A 17,403-nucleotide genomic window follows, 5' to 3' on the forward strand; every position below is an offset into this window, starting at 1 on the left:
ACTAGCCTCATTTTGGTTTTTCGTGAGATGTTACGGTCACGACAAATCGTATCTCCATCACATATCACGCAATAGATATTGATTGGTGCGGTATAATAATAGCGTACGTTATGAATATCTTATGTGGTATAACACGTGTGCGTACTTCAAGGATAGCTTTAATTAAAATATAACCTCTATTAGTCTATGAAATTCTTCCATAGATAAACTTTACGCAATTCCTACTGCCTTTGTTTTATATGTAGCAAAAACTATAGTGAAAGATACATTTGTGATATTGCTATCTGTATTATTAGCAAATCGAAATATATTCCTGGTCTATCCTTGGTTAGAATTTTCTAGAATTTCTCGACTTTCATCAGTCATTTATATATGTCATTTACTTGGAGTTTTTTTAAGATTCTAGTAATCGTATTTTAAAATTATAGATTATAGATCTAGACAGAGCCTCTTGCTACTAGACAACCGATGAAAAGAAGCCAGGTATAATACTTAAGTGTGCGTGACAAGTATCCATTCTACATATACCACATATAAGTCTCCATTGCAGGTTATCATTAATATGATTGTTAACAAATAATACACCCTGATAATTTGTATTCTGAAACTTCACCCAAGATATTTCCAGATTAAATTTAGTTAAAACATTTTTTTCAGTAAAATCGTAAAAACGTAAAGTTGAAAAACCTTAAATTCTAAGAGGCATCGCAATTTCGCTCGACTGCAACACATAATGGCCTAAGCACATAGCCGGATTTGGTACGGCCGGACCAGAGACGATCCGGTGGGGACGCCGCACTTATGGATCCAGCGTCATCCGGACATAATAATAATTTTGAGCGTTGGACAATGCGATACACCATCGAATATGGTCTGGTACCGGACCGTCTCCCATGGTTCGGGCTAATCAAATACAACCATGTGTTTAGGCTATAAGATGTTAAAGATCCCAGTTAACTACGGCGCCCTTCAATCCAAAACTTAATATCTATCCCTACTCTGTGCCGAAACAGAATAGTTTTTTTTTAATGAAAATGAGGGACGAGACGAACAGGAAGTTCAGCTGATGGTAATTGGTTCGCCCTGCCTTTTACAATGCAGCTCAGGATTCTTGAAAAACCCCAAAAAAGCTGACCGGCACTAGAACTGCTCTCGTCACCTTGAGACATAAGATGTCAAGTCTTATTTGTCCAGTAATTTCTCTAGCTACGGCGCCCTGCAGACCGAAACACAATAATGCTTACACATTACTGCTTCACGGCTGAAATAGGTGCCGTTGTGGTATCCATAATCTAGCCGGCATCCTGTGCAAAGGAGCCTAATACTGGTAGTTTGTGCTCACTTCTGCTTTGCGACAGAATAAGGTGCAACTCTGCGGTGCAAAGACGACTCACACAGGCACATAGTTTGTGTATAATTTTATAGATTCCTTGAAAATGTAACTTATTAAGTTTTAGCTTTAAATATTTTTTGCTATCAATAAACTTAATCATTAGGTATAAAATATCGGACATTTTAATGAAAATCTTGTATTGTACTAGAATTTAATCTAGTGAAGCGAGTAAGTATATATAAATTGGAACAGCTTGCGGTCATTTGGCGTTGTTTACATTTCAACTGGGAAATGAAATTTTGGCATTCACCTCACCGAATAAAATTTAAGCGCAGACATTAACGTCACGACTGTATTGTGACGATTGTACACTGAAAGCTAAGATATTGTTATTGGAAGTCTAGCTGTCAACTATGACTATTAATTTCGCAAAGTTTCTATTATAAAAAATCAGTGCTGTTTCATAGCCACGGCCGTGTCACACATAATCCAGAGTCGGTGACCCATTTCCTGCCTGCACGGGAACTCTGCAATATTAAAATCAATCAATATTTAATTACGTTCTTTTTAATTTGTTTTGTACTTTTATCTTTTTATATTAAGTGTAACCTGTGAGTCTTTTGTGAAATAAATGTTTTTCATTCTTTTCTTTGTGTCTTTCTATTTGGAATGGTCTTTAACGATTTTATACGTCATCATTTAGTAATGCTGATCTAAGTTCCGTTAGATTCAAAAGCGCTTAGTTTATTATTATTATTATTTGAAGAGGGCGGCTATTTCCTAGTCCTAAAAGATTCCTAGTAACACCGCGTCCAGAATTGGACTATTGTGTTCGCCACTCATACTAAAGCTCATCGTCAAGCCCTGCCGTCTTTACGAGCCGCAGTAGTTCCTTGACGCGAGTGTTGCAAACACTATCTGGTGGCACGAAGTAGTTACCAAAGATTGTGTTACGCTTATGCATTAGTGGGCCGCAGTCGCAGAGTAGATGAATAGGTGTTTCATCATCCTCAAGGCAGAACCTGCAAGCTTTGTCGCTTTTGATGCTGACCACACTGAGGTGCTTGTTTAGGCGACAGTGCCCGGTTAGCATCCTAGTGAGTATGCATAGATTTTTCCTGTTCAATGATAGGGCTTCATTCGCATAGCTACTGTTGAATGCCCTTATCAGTGCTTTAGAGTGGTTTAAACCTGAAGAGTTGTTCCACCGTTGGTTATAATATATAATTGGTTACTCAGGCCGTGTCGGATGGCGCTCTTGGGCAGTCCACAAATGGGTTCCGGACCATATTGGACTGCTTTAGCCCCAGCTCTTGCGAGCTCATCGGCCATTTCATTGCCTATGATTCCGGCATGCCGTGGGACCCATCTGAGAATCACTCTGTTTTTCATGCCTAATGAATTCAGGCATTCAACGCAATTATTGACTAACTTAGACGACGTCAAGTCAGCGTCTAAAGCCAACAATGCTGCCTGACTATCAGAGTGAATGTATATGTTATGATTGAAGTAGCCTTTTTGGATATTGGTTTCCGCGCATTCCAGGATGGCGTACACCTCTGCTTGAAATATGGAGGTAAAGCTTCCCAGGTTTGTGCTGGATTTAAACCTGGGGCGTTCTCCATAGACCCCACAGCCGACTTCATTTTCCATTTTGGACCCATAGGTGAACCACATAAGGCTCCCGTCCTTCCACGTGACTGTGTTGTTCATCCAGTCGTCCCTGGAAGGTAGTTCCACGATATAGTGTTTAACAGAGATTAATTGTGGAATCATCTGATCAGGTAGCATGCCTAATATGTGGTCTCGCAGAACTGAGTCCTCCAAAGTCCTAAGCGTTTGCGACATCCAGTTACATGAACCCCCCTAGGCGATTGCCCTCAGCATGCTTGCTGTCGCCTCTTGCTGTATGAACAGTGGAAGAGGCGGTAGGTTTAGCATTGCTTCAATGGCCGCACCAGGAGTAGACGTCATGGCCCCGGTTACCAACATACAGGCAAGTCTCTGTAGGCTATTTAGTCTGTCTGCAGTTGTTTTCTGGCTGTCTTTGTTCCGCCACACAATGGAGGCGTAGGTGATTGTTGGTCTCACAATTGCTGTGAATAGCCATAGGAGGATCTTGGGGCGCATTCCCCAATGTCCTCAATGTAGTTTAGGCCTAATTGAATAAAGTTTATCTGATTTGTCTTAAGAAAATATAACGCGCTTTTTAAGATACCCATTCTACATCATCCTTAAAAACCACAGTGTAGAGAAACGCCATACATCGATATAGTGAGGATGATATTTAAGTTTGTGGTGTCATCTGCGAAGGTGGAATTCGGCAGGAATAAGATCAAACAGTTCTTTGGAGGACATTCTGGAATAAATAGGATAGAAAACGCGCAATGAAGCGACATCTCTACGCAACGCCATGCAAAGTTATAGGTTAATCCTCCTTTTTGCCCACATATTTTTATGCTCAGAGCTCAAAAATTTTTTTCTAGATGTTTCCGACACAGCTATTATTTTTTAAGCCCCGATGAAAAATTTTGAAGGAATTTTGTTCTAATTTAATAAGCTTCAACAAAGGCTGAATATCAGTATCGCTAATGATATGAATATTGTCTGAAAGACGCGTACCGTTACGTACCATCGCGTGACTGTGACATTGGTGTCTCCTACGCAATACGGAACCGTTCATTAAATTTCATAATTTAAGCATTTTGTTATTTTTAAAGTCATATCCCACTTCTAGGAATAGTTAAATTAACTTTGTAATGAAAATCGATGTACGATGGTACGGGACTCGAACCAACGGGTTCCGTCCAAGCCCACGTACAACTGAGCCAACCATTCGGGTGACTTATGGTATTGGTAAATCTTGGTATGTCTTCTTCAACTGTGACTCTGTCTACAGGATCTTCTTTACAGTTAATAACCTGCTCAACCCCAATAATTGCTTATTAGGAAATTAGTATTTATTAATAAGATCCATCCTGTACGTAGATCTGTAATAGATCTGGAATAATGTTTATGGGAAATGTTGAAACAATCTTTAGAATTTTTGAACCTCAAGACAAAAACAAAACAATGCATTTAGTAATCAATCTCTCTAATATTATATACTTGTAGTTATCTGATATATAAAATTCTCGTATTACGGTGTGCGTAATTGAACTCCTCTGAAACGGCTCGACCGATTTTCGTGATTCTTAGCGTGCAAATCGGCTATGGTGTAGAATCGGACATCTTTTTTTCATCCCCCTAAATGTCAAGAATGGTCCACCCCAATTTTTTTTTATTTGTTTAATTATGATTCAGCATTAAAAAATACATACAACTTAAATTTTCACCTATCTACGACCAACATTTACTTTTGTATTGCGATTTTAATATTATTCTAATCCATCCACAGACACGCAATAGAGTTGCAATATTATTGTAGTACGATAAATTTAAGTATGATATATTTGGTAGGTCTGAGAATCGGTCGTCATCTATGTTTTATACCCCAAAAGTTTCAATTATTTAAATTTTTATTTACTTTATATGGCAATACAACGTTTGCTGGCTCAGCTAGTATTTATTAAGGCGTTACTTTGCAGAAATCCACAATTATACAAATCTGGCACGAGACTGTCTCGTGCCAGATTTTGGCGAGACAACACGTCCTGAGGATGCCTCGTGTAGAGGCGAAACACGTGACAAATTGCTTAAAAACAAATATTGGCGGAATTAACACTAAAGAAAACTTCTAGCTAAATCATTTGTATCAGCTAGTATTATATAAATGTTTTACAAAGGCGACATATAAACACCACTTTGTATACAAATATAACTTTTTAACAAGGCTACACAATTTGCTAATCGCTTTTGGAATCCTTGGCACGACGGTTGAAAAATGAACTCTCATGACATTAGCGTGACCTATTTTGTAGACCTTCATTGAATAATTTACTTATTATCTCTATCTTATACACATTTGTCGATGCAAATATAAACATATTGGATATATTGTTATATGAAATAAAAATACCACATTATTTAGATTAAAATTAAATAACAATAATGCTAAAAATAATTATATTTTTACTAAGCCTATTAAGGCGTAGTGTTGGTAGGCCTCCCACAAGATGGACCGATGATTTGGTAAAGATCGCCGGAGTAGGTTGGATGAGGGCAGCGCAGGACCGGTCGTCATGGCGATATTTGGGGGAGGCCTTTGTCCAGCAGTGGACGACTTCCGGCTGAAATTTTGATGATGAATGCTATAATGAATGCAGACGAAGATCACTATAAATAAAACAAAAAAATAATTAATTAAAATAAATTAAGTGAACTTTTTTTAAAGGCGTTTGTGGGACTGTTACAGTGTCGTTCAAAGATAGGGAATGACGACTCTATTACTGTTGAGTGTAAATAATTATATTTTATTTGATATATATAATATCCTTTTAAGTCATAAACTTGAATTTAATGTGGTGTCATTTAAAATCATTTTTCTATGAAAGAGTAGGACAAAATATTATATAAGTAAGTTATCAGTATCTGAAACCGGATTGTATGTTATTACCGCTGCTCAATCTCTATTGTCACACGAGAGGATTCACAAGAACTTTACTAACCTTATAATGATTCGAATACACGTACATATGAATACGAAAACCCAAAAACACTTTGGTACGTGGCGGTCACGGATTGAATTGGGGGCACCGTTGTGAGAGTCAACGAATCAACCTATTGCACCACAGATTTAAATTTAAAAAAGGATTTCTCCAAACATTCAGTTATTATCTCATTATTAATCATATCTCAATTTCTTTGGCGATAGAACCTTAAAGAAAAGAATACAATATCTGCTTAATAGTATGCCAGAGGACATCCGACGGGAACCAAACAAAAATAAATTTAAAAAACTATTGTTCCAGTAACATTAATTGTAAAAGGCGTTTTAGGTTTTATTATATGAGACTCGCTCGATCCTGTAGACAAACTGTGTAAGCAGTTTTACAGGACTTTGTATTAGTTTAAGAAGAAACTGTATGTGAATCATTATTAATTAAAAAAATATATATATTATTATATAAAAGTTAAATTTAATACCGACAACGAAACTGTTATTTCTTCTGTAATGTACTAAAGTTTTATATTGAACATAATACCACACATTTTCAAAAATAGTTAAATCGTAAGTATCTGCATTAGTATAAACTGTGTCGCGTGTGTATAAACTATTATAAGATTATAATTTTCTTCTGCGGTTAAACAGTAATTATTTTATATGGCTATTATTATATTCAAAACACAAAAGTATTTGATTTTAGTAAGATATGGCTGCGAAGCGCTTAGCTCTCCGCTCAATTTAAGAAATATATTGATATTCTTATTTGGAAACAGTTAGAAAGATTCAAAATTTAATATGATAAAATATTAAATAGAAAACAGAAATATTAAAATATAAATATTATCTGTTTCGCGGTTAATCTATAAAAAATATTCGCCGTAATATATAATGTACCAGTAGGTATAAATTCCAATTTTTTTTTTGGTTTGGTTATAAACACAAAGTTATCAGAAAATAAAGTTGCCGGGTAAACTTAACTAACATTGTCATTTATATAACGTTCGGGCAGAAATTTAACGCATACCAATGTTATCGCGCACAAGGAAATAAACGGATATATTTTGTGAAATAAATAGTAAGGAAAATAAGGACTGTCAAATTTATCAAAGGGCACTGAACGTTAAAAGGACAGCACGGTCATGACCGTAATAAGACGTACCTTGATCTGTACAATGAAATGTTTCACCCATTTTCTGGATTGTTCTAAAACAACAGAGTTTTCAAAGTACATAATTATTAACACTGTAAAAAAAATTGCTTTACAAGTCGCTTTTCATCATTCTTGTACCGCGGATGTATATTAATCAGGCTATATAAATTTAAAGAGCGTAGATACTCCATCTACGAGGCAAAAATGGTTTTACCAAAATATTTAACGCTACATGGAATAAAAAACCTTCTTAAGCTACACAAAACCCACACTCACGAAAAAACATAAAACTTGTTTAGTTATTTTATTTATTTATTACAGTTAAATTTATTTATACAATCAACAATGCCAATTAGTTTGTTGCCACTAGTCGCTTTTATATGCATAAACATAGCTTTCGTTAAAATTACTATTTTAACCTAGAGACAAGCAACGCCAAGTGTGGAGGTCAGTATAAAATGTAATTGTGTTCACGTGTATTTATATAGATAGAATATTATAGTCTGTTATATTCATTGCATGCTTTATGTAATCCATAATCTAATTACATAACACATGCAGAGATATAGTTTGTGGTTAGGAATGGGATATCTGCGTGTTTCTTGGTTGAGTTCATTTTACAAAATACTATTATAGTAGATACTTACTTATAAATAATAATATACGACTTACGTATACGACGTTAATATAATGTCAAGTGTACTTATGGAAATTATTTGTGCGGTACAAAGAAGCATGTGGAACACAAACGGCAAAACTGGTTCACAGATAGCACCCAGATAAAACTAATCGAACGGAGACGTGCCTTGACGGCAAAAGGGGCAGAGGTGAGTATCTTGGACAAACTATCAGAGCAAATTCAAGCAGGATGCAGACGGGACCATATCTTTGCAAACTATGTGAAGAAATCGATACTCTAACAGACATGAGTCCAGGCATCTCTATCGTATGATTCCGTTCGAAATGGCGATCCATCACAAAATAACTCACTTCCAAGATCTAAGCCATTGACAGCAAAAATGGTATTTAGTCGTTACAGAGCTAGATCGCATAATTGAGGTTTGCAATAGCTCGAAGTCAGAGCCGCCATAAGGCATCTCAAAAATGGGAAGGCTACCGGGAGAGATGCTATCCCGATCGAGACAATCAGGGCTCTAGATGATGTAGCTGTTATTTGTCAATATCTTTCACATCATCTGCAACAAGATATGGCAGTCGGGAATATGGCCAACAGAATGTACACACACTGTTTTCATTCCACTCCACAAAAAGGGTTCTACCAAGAAAAGTAGCAACTACTGCCTTATTGCACTAATATCTCACGCAACCAAAATCATTTTACAAATTCTAAATGAATGACTGAAGACCTTCCTGTTCAAGGAGATAGCACTAGAACAGGCCGGATTTGTTAAAGGGAGGGGTATACGTGAGCTGATCCTAATTGTTCGCCAGATTATTAAGAAGGTACGAGAGTTCAACAAGCCAACTTACATTTGCTTCGTTGACTTCTCGAAGGCATTTGACCCTGTAAAATGGACTAAGCGGTAGAATGTTTTACTAGACATGGGTACAACATAACACTTAGTTCATCTTCTCAGGCGTCTTTTTGAAGATGGAACTGCATCGGAGCGAAAAGATGATGTTCTGTCAAAAAACTTCCATCCCAGCGCAGACGTTCGCCAAGGATGCATAATATCACCGCTACTGTTCACTGCTTACACAGAACTCATAATGTGCATTACTCTCGAATACTGGATGGATGGTGTTACTATTGGTGGCTCCAAAATATTAAATTTTGCGCTACCCCGATGATACTACTTATAGGAAAGGAACTCATTATGTTTTGCACCATAAGCGCCACCGAAGGGAGATTTTTTATACGGGATACTTGAAGGGACCGCACTTAACCCACTAAGACTCAATCCGACCATCTGTTAAATCTGACATCTGTGGTTAGCAGCGATTTCTCTAGAACATACTCGCTGAACCCGATATGCTGACAATTTTTTTGCTATAGTGGCAAAGATTTCTATAATAGTATGGGTAGGGTTATAAGTAGTTATATATTATATTAGGGACTTACTCTTATAACGGTATGAGAATCCATTTCTTTTTGCAAGTAAACTCAGAAAAATCTTTGAGAGAAAACGCGAGTTGCAGCTGAAGTCGATTAGTCATGATTTAGGTTAGTGGGTCATATATAACATTAGCCATTGAGTTATACAATAACACTGCGCGGGTCAACTTTCATTCTTGGATTTCACTTAGTCATTGTTTCCTTTTTAACCGACTTTGAAAAATAAGTAGGTCCTCAATAGTACAGTTTTTTTATACCGTTCATTAATTTTGTTTTAATACATAAGACTATCAATTCTAGAAAACAGGACGATTGGGGTTAATGAAACATGATATTTTTGGTTTTTACTATAAACAAACATTTGTTTATGCAAAATATTATTTGGTGTGTTAGAACTTGGAACTGATCACAGGACCAACGTTGGCCACTGGAACCTTTTAAAGGTAAGTATTTCATATCTTATCACAACACGTAAAATACAACAAACTATATAGTCAGGCGACTAAAACGTACCAAATTGTGGGTGAAAATAGTTTCATAGAAATGATCTGATGATGGAGCCGGAAGGTGGTCATTTCAACTCCTTAATAGAACTTTCTAACCGTCTTTGGGATTTATACTTGTCATGAGAAGTACTCTTTCTTTAGAATGTAATGATAATAAATAACTCTCGTAGCAATGCTAATCGCAATAATTTTAATATCTTCGTATGTGTAAAATGGTGAATGTGTTCTGTCAAACTTGACGTCTGTCAAACTTGACGTGTGTCAAACTGACGTCTGATCGGCCATTGTTTCCGTATCCGCGCACTATCTGTCTTTAGTCGCGAGCATTAAACACGTGTGATTAATGTGTTTAATAATTATTAAGTTATTTCATTAAATAACATAAAATACTAACAATACAGATTATACTTAATCGATTGCCGTATTAGGGTCGGAACTTTTATGTACCGACCCTAATACACCTACCTTATTTTAAAGTCTACGCATGTTTGAATTCAAAATTATTATAAAAATATCACTTATGAATTTATTTCTTTATAAAGCCTAGAGTCCACATATTCAGATGTGGCAAATGCAAAATGGACAGTCATTTATGAAATAGGAACCTTTACGAGAGAACAAATATGTAAAACACATAGGATTTACGATTAAAGTAGTAAAAAAGTAATTGGCTTTTCAATATCTACAGATTCTCTGTATTGTTTACGTCGTATTTTCAACTGTTGCGCATTTCATTTGTCTGGATAGCTTCAAACATATCTACTGCGTCGTCGCAAAAATAAAAATAGATTCTGAAACAAAACAACTCTAATTCACGGAATTAATTACGGCCATTATAATTGCTGGAAGCTGTTAATTTAACGCGTTGATACGTTAACGTTTCATTAACTTTTAAGTACTTAATTTTTTTATCAATTTGTATCATCGCTGCATTTAGGAGGAATAATCAAAAAATAATGTAGATGCCATTGCGATATCTATTTACAAAATGCTAAGAGGCATTAAACACATTAGACTATTTCAGTTTGATCTGTGAAGCAGTTTTCAAGTGTCCTCTTTTATTTATTTTGATGGCTTCTCATCAAAATTACTAGAAAATATTGAGACTTAACATCTTATGTCTCAAGGTGACGAGCGCAATTGTAGTGCCCGCTAGAATTTTTGTGTTTTTCAAGAATCCTGAGAGGCACTGCATTGTAATGGGCAGGGCGTATTGATTACCATCAGCTGAACGTCCTGCTCGTCTAATCCCTAAAAAAATCAAAAATTGTCGTCTAACAAGCGTTAATGGCGCAATAGTTAGATAGGTACGTCGATTCTCACCACAGTGACTTTTCGATCCTCAATCCTATTTAGGTTTTCGAAGTTTTATGTACGTTTATTCCTCTGGCTGTATTTCCTCTAGTGTTACAGGAGAATATGGGACACGTTCATCACATACCATCAGGTAACCCATACTTATTCTCCACTGTCCCCCTTTTTCATAACAAAATCAGTTAAATATATGATATATTTACTCGAGTACGTCGTGGGTTAGATAGACAGCCAGTTAACTTTTGTTTTTTTTTTAACTATGCACAGAATATCTTTCGAGAAGTTCTATTTACTTCTCTACTACTGCATTATGATTAAAACTCGTTATTTATATTAATATGTACTCTTACATCTATATTTTTTTCCTGAGATACAACAGCCTTCATATAAAGTTTACCGGATTTCGATACTAAAAAAGGGAAAGTATATTTTTCATTATCTTTCTATATTTCATCAGTTATTAAACTATAAGCGGGTGCGTGGTAAAAGAAAATATGATAGAATATCTAAATAAATCATAATCTCAAAATAGTAACTTATTATATTAACTTATTGTTCGGGTCACTTCTACGTCACGATAAGTGATCACTCAACCCACAATCTCCTGTATCACCAGAGGGACGTTTCTAAGTTTACATTTTAGAAAGGGTTACGCGTGTCGTTAAGTAGCCTTGTCATAAAATAAATAGTAATAAAATCTATCTTTTATACATAGGGAAATGTTAATCTGCAAAATAAACTACATTCAGAGATATTTATATTAACCAGGGGTCAACGAAAGCCAAAGGTCGTATTGCAAAGTCAAAACCTTAAACTGTACAACCTTACCTTTAAACATTGCATTTAAATGTACGAAAGTTAAGTTTTATGATTAACAACCTTCTCAATAGTTCGATATGACTGCAATAATGTTATAATTAGCCTTGAGAGAGACCCATTAATTGTTCAATCAACTGTATGATGCAAGAAAGACGATCGCAAATAATACATTTGATAAATAATTATTTGTGCATTAAGTGTTCACGACTGTGAAGTTTTTTCGACACACAAATCTAACACACTTTTAAATTATTTTAAAGATGATGCTATTCAAATCTGCAGTAGAATATAGTCGTTTTTAACTTACAATACTTTTATTGTATTCAGGCTTTTGTATGTAACAATAAAGCAAATATCTACAAACAATGCTCCCGTTTAAATACAACCTCGTGAATGTACTAGGTCTAAAACAAACAATTTAACAAAAAAACTATTCGTACAGTCGGTACAGTATATATAAAATAGATTGTAATTAATTTCAATTTCATATATCAAAGAGAGATTTCAGCAAAGAATATACAATTTAAAAATCATGAGTTCCCAAAAATCTTGTGAATTTATTCAACAGGCAAAGAATTAATATTAAATTGAAATGGTCTAGTTGATAAAATATAAGCTCTAAAGTCAAGCTATTAAAATATAATTCGTTGACGTTCCAGACATTTACAGAGTGAATTAAACATGAGAATATATTTTACCCGTGACCCGTTGCGTTGTTTGATCCGAAAATATATTTACGATCATAAACCATCTGGCCAGTGAACGAAAAATTCTATATAATATAGAAATATTTCAAAATATAACTATATTTTAAATTTGCTTATAAATGTACACTGATCAGAAGCATATTAAAGCTATATTCTGTAACTTGCAATGGCTGGAAGCTCCTCACATCGGAAACTCTGCTCCATGTTTTTTAAATTTAAAGTTATCTTATATTTGTATACATATTAACCGTTAATCCAATTCTTGCATTGTGTGTGGACTGATGCAACTAGTATACTCAATAACTCTTCTGTTTTTTTATTATGTTGCTTTTATTTTTGGAGTATTAAATATAATTAAGTTAAAATAATTTGTAGTACGATAAGGCTGCAATTTATGATTTAGTAGAATGGCAATGAGTTTCTTGCCATTTCTTCTCCTTAAGATCAACCTTTTCCGACGTGTAACTTTAAACATGTAACTTTTGATATTCGTAAGCGTCATTTCAGTGATTTGATTTTATAAATATTGATCAATTGAAATGAATGAAGAATGAAAAATTATACGAATTGTGCTGTGTAACCACGACTATAAAAAAGCTCAGTTATCGTAATTAATACACATATTCAAATTTTATTCTTTTTTAAAAGGTAGCATAGAGTCGAGCCATCATTGAAAAACAAAAGTCCAAAAGCGCTCTGAATAAGTTTTTAAAAAAAACCTTATGTACTATCTCGGTTAAATTATTATCTATATACGAGTAGGTTCCTTATTAACAACCAAAGCGTAAAATTGGAACAAGTCGGTATAATTATTTAAGAGGTTCTCGATACAATACAGGAAAACTTGTATACCATACCAACTCGTTTCATTTGGTATTCGCTATCAGGTTATTCCGATGACGTCTTAAAGACACTACTGCGGTAGCGTCAGCCGAAAGATACGTCCTTGTACGCTCCAAGTAAACCTGAGATACGTATTTGATGACGTCAGATCTATTATGCGACGGTTATTTATACGTCATAACTAGGTCATCAAAGTGGGATCAATAATGAAACTATACGTGTAAACTTATGGCAACTGACGTCATAGCAGTTAAAGATGTGTTTGAACTTTATCTTCTCTTAGTAAACTGTTCACTGCCACGCCTCTATGTGGCAATATCGGTTTAATTAATTACTATAACAAATACTTACTAAAATACATTAGCATAATGTTTGTTTACAATACATAAATGTAAACAGCGATATTATCATAAACAAGAATTTAAAGCTTTCAACTTCTTATTATAGCCTGAGATATAAAAATATAGAATACTTACTTATAACAACTTTAAGATTATACACCATCGAGAATAATTTTAAAACAATAAGACTAATCTAGATAAATAACGTAGGTTTAGTTTTGCCTACTGTTTTATGATGGAGAAGAATTTCTATTAAGTTATTAAAAATTTCGTGAGACATAATTGCGAGGTATAGCGGATATGTCGCAATAATGTCTCACGCACAATTTGAACGTAAACACTCACCCTGATGAAGGATTTTCGAATTGTCCGAAAGTAGTCGTTACCAACACCGATAAATCTTGAGTAAAACTGATTTAAATAAATAAAGTTAAGGAGTTCTAAACTGACATAAACTTTACCTTACTTATGCTAGATTGAACAATATATGTTAAGATACGGTAGGTAAAATTATATATCGAAATAAGAATATTAAAAAGATTCGGAATTTTGCAGCTTATGATTTAAAAAGTTGATAAAAATAAGGATCATATGAGAACACAGATGAATGAATGATAAACAATGTTCACTTACCAACGTGTGAGAGGCCCGTGAGATCTGATTCTGAAATGAAAAAAAAACACAATGTCAATGAAGCGTGTTAAAATGGATATGAATATGAACAGTTTAATAACATAACTGGAGGTCTACTCGACAAATTGTGTTTGAATGTTTGTCGAATTGAAAATACTGTGAGTGACATAGATTTCACAGTTGTAACCACGAAGCAAACAAAACAAAATATGATTGGTGAATACATTGAATAGCAGTTTCAATTTTACTTTTTATATTAGTTTCTGATACAAGGGTGGAACGTAGATTATTGCAAACGAGCTGTCATTAAGAAGACTAAGCCGAAGACGAGGATTTTTACTGTCACTAGTTTGCAATAATCTACACACCCGTGTATCTAACGACGTTTTTCAATACAGTTGTGGGAAATAGTAAGAAATAAATCAAAGAATTAAATATATTTATTTCAACATACATTCAAAAATAACAAATGATTAATATTTGGCACAATAATAAAAAATTTCAGAAAATGGCGCGGTTTTGCAACTGGATTTTGTTTTAATGAAAATAAGCGACGAGACGAGCAGCGCGTACAGCTGATGGTAATTGATACGCCCTACCCATTACAATTCAGTGCCGCTCAGGATTCTTGAAAAACCAATTCTGAGTGGCACTACAATTGCGCTCGTCACCTTGAGATATAAGATGTTTCATTTGCCCAGTAATTTCACTAGCTACGGAGCCCTTCAGACCGAAACACAACACATTACTGCTTCACGGCAGAAATAGGCGCCGTTGTGGTACCCATAATCTACCCGGCTTCCTGTGCAAAGGAGCCTCCCACTGGTTAAACTAGGTGGTGTGGTGTTTTACAACGAAACTAGGTAACGGGATCGCACGTTGGGTATATATACAGCTTGCTTATAAAATTTTTGAGAAATTTTGATGTGAAAATAATTAATTTAAAATTTGTGATTAAATATAATAAACAACCATTTCATATAATTTTGAGAAGGCAATGCTAAGGTACAGAATCATTTATTTTTCATGAAAACTACATGCTGCTAAACTTTTTAAATTATCATAATAAATTGTAATTAATAAATTTAAAATTTAACTGCGAAATTAATGATATGAAAGAAAGTCACGACTGCGTAAAAAAAAAGATTTGCTAAATCGGTGCTAAAGATTTAATTTTCATTTCATTTCATTTTTTAACAACTATTTTCAAAAATAATAATCCACGCCGTATCATTAACTTATGTTTGATGGGATAGAGGGCAGCGAGCGTGGAGGTCACCTGTTGTTAAGGTCCTGCCATAACGTATGTTGATGGGATGGGGTGGGGAATAGTCTTTGAGGATGGTATACAGAAGGTTTTTAAGGTACGTCTATCTATGAACTTGGAAATGTTCATTATTATTTTACAAACTACAAACATACATCATACGAGGTTAGCTGTGGTTGTCCTCAATTTTACCGCCTATTCTCGGTGATGTATTTGCAACAATACCAGCTGTTTTCTGTATCTAAATAAACAACGCGATTCTATGTGAAGGAACGACCTGTATGTTATTAGAAAATACAAAATATAATAATTTTTTGCGTTTAAAAAGACAATGCATCCCGGGTAGATACCTTCGTAACTACTAACATAATATCTCTCCTATACTAAGACTATCCGCCATTTTGAATTTAAATTTTTTCTAGCAAAATTTTTTGATGTAGGATTTTTTACATATATAATAACATTAACATAGTTTAGAACATCAATATTTCACATATTGAACAAACGGCAATTAAGATTAAAATTTCTCTGTTTTGCAGTTATATTTACAGCTACATTTGAAGACCTGCACATGTTGAGAAATGTAATCCAGGAGTCTTGTAAAAGAACCAGCCGGAAGTCAATCACCTCGACCGTAACGCCAAAGAGAATCGTGATTTTTTCATTAACGGATGGAAACTTGACAAAGCGATATAAGTTGTTATGGCTTGGAATTCATGGCTGGCGGAAACTGAAAGCCGGAAGCTGAGACGACGGACGGCAGGAAATAGTCGCCTTACCTATGTATACCTGCTAGGATGGACTGTGTGTATCTGGCTGCCACGTCCTTGTTGTTTCCTGGTTCCTGATATCACTTGAAAGTATCTAGTCTTTCTGGGTCTACCGGAAGCCTTAGAGGCATTTATGTCAAAGCGTCATTCTGTTTGTACAAATAGTAAAGTTATCAATAAAGGATACTCTTTGACCTTGCAGATACGTATACATAACGTTATATTTTCATATAAACAGCGCTTTTTTTAGTGAAATGTTTATAATATTAATACCCACTCAAAACTATACTGGATATCCCACTAAAAAAATACTGGATATCATTATAATTGTATTATTCAATGTTGCAATAATTATTGATAAGAGTAAATATTGTTTAGTGCCTTGTTTTGAATTAAGTCCGGTAAGGCCACTTATGACGTAAATAAGTCAGCAAAGTATATATTGTTTTGACAAATGTTTTATTAAATATAAGGCAACAAATATATAAGTACGTATTCAATAAATTGTAACGTCATTCCAAACGAAATATGTCTTTTGTTGGATAGATTATGAATGTATTATTAAAACCTTTAATAAAACTGACAAGGTTTCTTGCAGCAAGTCCTACCTCCCTACTCCTTGTTATAAATGCTAATAGTCATATTCTTCAACAGGTTACTTGTAGTACAAAGTACTCATGACTGTTCCATAGCTTACCATTTTCAGGTCATCTTCCCATCGAGAGACTTAAAAGTCTTGGTTAATTCCTTTTACATTGTCAAGTTTTAATTGGTGGTGCTCGTCATAGCTGGATAAAAGCTTCCCTCAAAAACAACCGATCTAGCGGCTTTTAAATATCGAGCCCTTGTGACATCAATCAAGTAGTCAGTACACATTTGTAGAAGGGCTGCCAGTACTACACCTTCCGGTACGTGGTCACCACTCCAGAACTTTCCGGTCCCAATCACCATCCGTTCTGCCAAATACTATTTCAATGCTTTTAATGCTGCCTCTAAATGCGTGCATGCAATCGCCATTATTCTGACTACCCGTAGAG

General features: G+C 34.8%; 1 protein-coding gene across 3 annotated transcripts in view; it reads right to left on the reverse strand.

Moving 5' to 3' along the window:
* The window catches only part of LOC126967243 (uncharacterized), a 255,670-nt gene that overhangs the window by 81,200 nt on the left and 157,067 nt on the right, over positions 1–17,403 (reverse strand). For all 3 annotated transcript variants that reach the window (XM_050811733.1, XM_050811736.1, XM_050811734.1), the window contains one exon: positions 14,330–14,359. In XM_050811733.1, the coding sequence (XP_050667690.1) occupies positions 14,330–14,359 (30 nt within the window). The remainder of the gene's footprint in view (positions 1–14,329; positions 14,360–17,403) is intronic.

The sequence above is a fragment of the Leptidea sinapis genome, chromosome 12, assembly GCF_905404315.1.
Source record: "Leptidea sinapis chromosome 12, ilLepSina1.1, whole genome shotgun sequence".
Classification (NCBI taxonomy): Eukaryota; Metazoa; Arthropoda; class Insecta; order Lepidoptera; family Pieridae; genus Leptidea; species Leptidea sinapis.